The 6,252-nt window shown below is 37.9% G+C and overlaps 2 protein-coding genes across 2 annotated transcripts; one reads left to right on the top strand and one right to left on the bottom strand.

Annotated features, from left to right (window-relative positions):
* The first annotated feature begins 925 nt into the window (after positions 1-925).
* Positions 926-3,229, top strand: LOC136267234 (tigger transposable element-derived protein 6-like). The gene is made up of 4 exons (XM_066062319.1): positions 926-1,084; positions 1,168-1,274; positions 1,337-1,481; positions 1,634-3,229. Exons 3-4 carry the CDS (start codon positions 1,342-1,344, stop codon positions 3,066-3,068), a joined length of 1,575 nt encoding a protein of 524 aa, XP_065918391.1. The 5' UTR covers positions 926-1,084; positions 1,168-1,274; positions 1,337-1,341; the 3' UTR covers positions 3,069-3,229.
* LOC136267235 (uncharacterized) lies at positions 2,636-4,215 on the bottom strand. Its single transcript, XM_066062320.1, has 2 exons — positions 3,655-4,215; positions 2,636-3,600 (listed from the first exon to the last, which is right to left on the bottom strand). Exons 1-2 carry the CDS (start codon positions 4,073-4,075, stop codon positions 3,335-3,337), a joined length of 687 nt encoding a protein of 228 aa, XP_065918392.1. The 5' UTR covers positions 4,076-4,215; the 3' UTR covers positions 2,636-3,334.
* Between the last annotated feature and the right edge of the window lie 2,037 nt (positions 4,216-6,252).

Raw genomic sequence — 6,252 nt, 5'->3', positions numbered from 1 at the left:
ACGCATTTCTCTTTCCTTCGAAACTGCCCTGTTGGGAGGCAGTACGTATCTTTTAATGCCTAATAACTCACCTGCACATTTTATTCTATCACTGGCATCTATTTTACTCACGAATTAATAAGTTTTGGCATGGATTTAGCGAGGAATTCAACTTGCAACATCAAGCAATCTGGTACAAAAACATGGCGATTTGGGTGTGGTCCATTGCGTAATTTTTGGTTACCATGGTTTTGAAACTGCTCTATAGGGACGATGTTTGAAAAATTAATTAAATGCGCAATACGCGCGCCTGAAAGAAAGCAAATATTCACTGCCAATAGTATTATTAGTGCATTTTATAATCAAAAACACGTAATACAACTTATTAAACCGTTTCTTTGTTGGTTATTCACACTTTGCAGAAATAAGATCGAGATACTCTAATAGAGCAGTCAGGTAAGGCTGATATACTCTAATAAAACAGTCACTTCTAGAGCATAATTTTGATTTTGAAAGCATAATTTTAAGCATAATAGGCTTAATTTTTGAGCAATGCTCAAAAGCATAATAGGTAAAATTTCGGGCATAATAGGCCGGTGCCTACAGGAAAAGAATTTACAAAGATTTACAAGTATTAGCTAGCTACAATGATTTAAGAGTCTATAGTAATGTTAGTAAGTTATTAGTAAATAAGTTCAAATCATCGTGATTAATTATTGCAGTGGGTAAGTTGTTCCATTCACTAATTGTTTTTGAGTAAAAGCTCTGTTGATACGTTACAGTAGATGAATTTGGAATAATGAAATGTTGGGGGTGATACTGTCTGGTGTGTCATGTTTGGTGGAGATAGTGATGTGGAATTTCAAACGCATAGTCATTGTGTAATATTTTAAATAGTGTTTGTAATCTTGTTATCATGTGTCTTTTTAAGGGTGCCCCATCCTAAATTTTCCAACATAGATGTAACTGAATTATATCGTTCATAATCATTAAGTGCCCATCTTGCAGCTCCGCATTGTACCTTTTCTAAATGTTGGATATCCCCAGTATGGTGGGGATCCCAGACTGCAGCTGCATATTCCATTGAGGGACGGACCATTAAAAGGTAAGCTGCAGCTTTTACATCTGTAGAGCAGGTGCTTAAATTATGTTTTAGAAAGTTTAGAGTTCATGTGGCTTTACTTGCAGTGCGAGATATATGTGGTGACCATGATAATTTCTTGTCCGGTAATACACCAAGATAAAGATGTTGATCTGCAGTGGATAAGACTTGATTGTTGAGTTGATAATTAAATGTGAGTGGTGATGTAGACCTAGTGAATCGCATTATAGTACATTTGTTTATGTTGAATTTCAGTTGCCATGTTTCTGCCCAACTGGATAATAGGTCAAAGTCCTGTTGTAATTGAAGAGTATCCTGTTCAGTATTTATTGCTCTATAGAGAAGACAGTCATCAGCAAAAAGACGTAATTGCGAGTGGATATTCTTGGAGATACCGTAGGTGCGGTACATTTGACGGTGATTTTAATTTGGCGGTTTGACGAATTCTGCCTAAATCGCCAAATCAAAGTCACCGCCAACACAAAATCATTATCTTCATGATCACGTGATTGAAACTTGTGACCATGTGGCGTTGTACAAATACTTCCGCAGGGTGAATAAAGAAGATGAGGACGATAACAAGAAGCTACTACCCGTGCCTAAAGAAATTAAAATGGCAGATGAAGGCGTTGCGAAAATGATGGAGTCGTCCAAGTCCAAGGACAGAGGAAAATACAACACGTACTCCGACCGACAAAGAGCTCAAATCGGCAAATACGTTGCGGATCACGGCCCAACAAAAGCTGCAGCCCATTTCAGTTCACTGTGGAAAATACATATCAATGAATCTACAGCAAGGCAGTTGAAGTCAGCATATTTGGATGCACTCAGCGAAGCTTGCGAAGAAGCGTCTAAAAATGCATCTAAAGATCCAGAAAAAGCTAAAGAAGCGGTGACGGTAGAAACCCTTCCAACGAAGAAGAAAAGACCTTTGATTCTTGGTGAAGAAATGGATGCTGCTGTCCAACAGTATATTGAGTCTCTTAGATTGGCAGGCACAGTAGTCAATGCAACTGTGGTGATGGAAGCAGCAGAAGGAATTGTTGCAGCAAGAGACGTGACCAAGCTTAGGCAGCATGATGGGCATTTTTATGGTGGTCATATTAATATCACCAAAAGTTTGGCAAGGTCTATTCTGAATCGTATGGGATATGTGAAGAGAAAATGTTCGATAGCAGGGAAAATTACAATTTCTGAGTTTGAAGAAGTCAAAGAGGTTTTTTTGGCTGATGTTGCTGCAGTAGCTGTAATGAGGAGCATACCAACTGATCTGATTTTTAACTGGGACCAAACTGGGCTTTCAATTATTCCCACTGGAAACTGGACGATCCACAAAGTAGGGGCAAAGGTCGTACCAATTGCACACTCAGATGATGAGCGGCAAATTACAGCAGTATTGGCTGCAAATGCTAAGGGTGAGTATCTACCGCCTCAGTTGATCTATAAGGGAAAAACAAGGTGCCATCCTGATCTGAAATTTCCAGCTGGTTGGGATATTTGGCATTCCGACAATCATTGGTCAAATGAGGACACAATGAAGCGATACCTAGAAAAGGTCATTATTCCTTTTGTTAACCGTAAAAGAAAAGAATTGGGTTTACAAGATGACTACCCTGCACTTGCCATATATGATGGATTTCGTGGACAGACTACCAATGCAATTTTTTCATTACTTACTGCTCACAACATTTATACAGTACAGATTCCTGCCAACTGTACTGACAAGTTGCAGCCATTGGATATTGCCATTAATAAGTCCATGAAGGATCGTCTTAGGGCTAATTTTCAATCATGGTATGCAAAGGAAGTCAGTAAACAGTTAAAGGTGTCATCAGTCAAAGAAGTAAAGGTGGATGTAAACCTTGGAGTGGTGAAAATTCCTAGTGCCAAGTGGATTATAGAAGCTTGGAAAGAGATGGAAACAAAGCCACAGATGGTAGTAAATGGATTCAGAAAGGCTGGAATACTGGACGCCATCAAACTATAAAAGTAGCTACATCATTTTATTGTATTATACACGGTTCTGTTCATATACTGTAATATTGTAGAATCAATCAAACACTAGGAAATTCAACAAACATGCCATTTTCAAAACAATTAATTAAATGAGTTCTCATGAAATTTTGTAAATACTTTGATGGCTGCTTTCCACAATGAAACACAGGTGGCTATAGCAAATAAGCCACAATCTGCAAAACCTTCTTGTTTGGAGATGCCAGTGGCTATCTTAACAGAGGTATGTACCCCAAACACTTATTTTATCTTATTCATTGTTGGCTCATCTACCGACTCGTACAATGAATCATAGATAAAAACTTCTGGGTAGGATTTAATGGTTGAGGCCACAATCCAATGGTTTTGTCTGCAGTGGATGATCTGCAGGTACTTATCACCACATACCATGCTAGAGTGGTTGCCAAAAGTTAATGTTGACTGCAGTCCAACAATACCAACACTTTGGAACTGTGCTCTAAGAATTTCCTGTGAATAGTTGATATGTTTATCATTCAGCATCAAACCTACAGAAATATTTTATACCATATCATACTGCAACAAAACCAATTGTTACAAACCTTTCACAATTGTTTCTCTATCTACGATACTGAGCATTTTCCTGTTGAAACTGACCCACTGTTCCGCTGGTTGCAGTTCTTCACTATCGGTAGGTAGATCCTCAACGCAAATAACCTCTTGAATGGAGTCATCCTGAGAATCATCCTTCTGCTTTTTACTAGGATGTGTCTCTTCTTTATCACTATGCTCACCATCAAATTTTCTTTTTTTCATTTCAAAACGCTTGATCAGTTTTGCAACATTTGATAGGTGAGGATTTTCACCAATGAAAGTTATCTTACATGGCACATCTAAGCCTCCCTGTCTCAAATCCCTTGAATACTGTCTTAGCCCTGTGATAGTACAGCGAATTACTCCCCCAAACTCCAAAAATACACTGTAGGCAGCTGAAATCTTCCGTGGCACGTGGCCAACCACCATAGATAGGGTCCGCAACGCGAAAAATCGATATCCTCCAATCAACTACCTAACTAATCAGTGTCATATGTTAGGCTAAGTGTAACTTGAATAACACCAGCGTGGCAGCCAAGTTTGTCACTTTCTTCTGGTAGAAAACGATACAAATGTCTTAAAATCACGTGATTTTTCGTTGCAGCAGTTCGTAGGGTTCTTCGTATGCTACGATATTCACTCTCAACATTTTTCAAGTAGTCTTTCATCAACTCAAAGTATTGGTGGTTTGGTTTTATTGGTCAGTTTCCGGTGGCTGCACGATCTGTGCAGCTTTTTGGCGACAGACAAAATGTTTCTTGCTCTGGAGCACAGGACAAGCAGAGCAGCAACTGCGCCGTGGGTCAACAATGACCAGTACTAGGTAAAGTACCTGCATGCGGAGTATGGTTATAATTTGAAGCTTGTTAGCCATCTGGCTGAACCATCTATATGCTGAAATTCGGCCAAAACTTCACTTTTTTTTTTTTTTTTTTTGCTTGAAATATGGTAAGGGGCTAACCATTGGTACTAGCTACCAAAGGTGTATGTGGTCATGTGAGATCAGCAGTTGATAGAATTGACCTCACCAATATTGCATTCTAGGCTTTCCATGTAACAATCATTCGCCTGTATCATCATCATGTTTCACTTTTTTTTCTTTTTTTTTTTGCTTGAAATGTGGTAAGGGGCTAACCATTGGTACTACCAATACTGTATGTGGTCATGTGAGATAAGAAGTTGATAGAATTAACCCCACCAATATTGCATTCTAGGCTTTCCATGTAACAATCATTCGCCTGTATCATTATCATATCAGACAATTCAATGTATTTTAATGTCATTCAGCTACAGTATGAAAATGTACTGTTTGTTCAATTAGAATTTTAAAAATAAAACTGATTCTACAAAAACCTGTTAATTTTAGCAACTTTTATATGCTCAGCCAACTGTTTAAATATATACGTTCTTTGATATTGTATATGCATTAGTTTGCCAGTGATAGTTATAAACGGCGAAAAGAATGTAATGAATTGCCCGCCCACGCCCACGCCCAATTTGCGCCTTCGTTAAAATGGCCTTGCTCAAAGACGATTAAATGTCTATGACATAGTTTTCTGTATAAATACTTTGGTTTGTTTATCATGCTGTAATATTGTGCTGCTGTGTTATGCTATAATAATATTAATGCTTATATTATTTAATGATGTTTGTTTCTATTACTTTAGTGCACGGTGGGAGGTGGAAGCGTCCATGATGATGATTGGGCAATGTGCAAATAAGGTGAGTGTATGCTTTGTAAAAAGAAGCCCACGTAGCTGTGCAGGGCTCATCTTCTGTACAGATCAGCTTCTGTATAGTCTTTCATTATTTTATTTTTCCCGAGGGGTAGCCAACGCCCACGCAAAACACAGAAATGGTGTACCAGAGGGGTTGCCAACGCCCACGAAAAGCACCCAACTGGCGTGTACGAGACTCCCAATCTTTATGTATTTTTAAAAGCATTTAGTGATATTGCTAACTAGTAACTACCTGTACAGTTGTTGATCTACATCTTGTTCTAGTTATTCATGATCGATCATTGTCTACTTTGTTAAACTCACTTTCTCCATTATTTTTACATGATTTTGGATTTAGGATTTGGTTTCTAATATATTTGTGTATTTCTGATTGGATTTCTCACATAGCATACAAGAGTCCCAAGGCATTGGCTACCCCTCGCTTTTTACCAAAAGCCAGTTCATCTCTAGTTGACAAAGATAGTGTGACCATCTAATTATGATATTACAAACTAAATTAAATTCTTGATCACAGATACACATTTCCCTTGTTGCTATATGTGGCACACCACAAAATTAACCAATGTAAACAATCATTACCATACCTTGTAGTGTTTTATTTTTATGTGAATATGTAGTGAAGTGTGTAGTGTGTTTGTGTGTGTGTGTGTGTGTGTGTGTAGTGTGTGTGTGTGTGTGTGTGTGTAGTGTGTGTGTGTAGTGTGTGCGTGATAAAGATTTTTTTAAATTCACCAATTTAAATGTGACTGTTTTTTCCACAGGTTTATACGTTGGAGAACTGCAAACAAATAACTTGAAATTTTTATAATGACCATTTTTCAAAATATTTATTTGATTACATGTACAAAATACAAAGATGTATCACGT

The sequence above is a fragment of the Dysidea avara genome, chromosome 9 (assembly GCF_963678975.1).
Source record: "Dysidea avara chromosome 9, odDysAvar1.4, whole genome shotgun sequence".
NCBI lineage: Eukaryota > Metazoa > Porifera > Demospongiae > Dictyoceratida > Dysideidae > Dysidea > Dysidea avara.
Note: the sequence above shows the minus strand (reverse complement) of the source record. Positions and strands in the feature narration are given on the sequence as shown.

What these genes read in the sequence shown, in the direction of transcription:
- LOC136267234 (XM_066062319.1), top strand. Translation starts at nt 1,342, where the DNA reads ATGTTTCTGCCCAACTGGATAATAGGTCAAAGTCCTGTTGTAATTGAA. An exon ending in TATTCTTGGAGATACCGTAG is followed by an intron (nt 1,482 to 1,633) that starts GTGCGGTACATT and finishes ATACTTCCGCAG; the next exon opens with GGTGAATAAAGAAGATGAGG.
- LOC136267235 (XM_066062320.1), bottom strand. Translation starts at nt 4,075, where the DNA reads ATGGTGGTTGGCCACGTGCCACGGAAGATTTCAGCTGCCTACAGTGTA. An exon ending in TAGAGAAACAATTGTGAAAG is followed by an intron (nt 3,601 to 3,654) that starts GTTTGTAACAAT and finishes ATATTTCTGTAG; the next exon opens with GTTTGATGCTGAATGATAAA.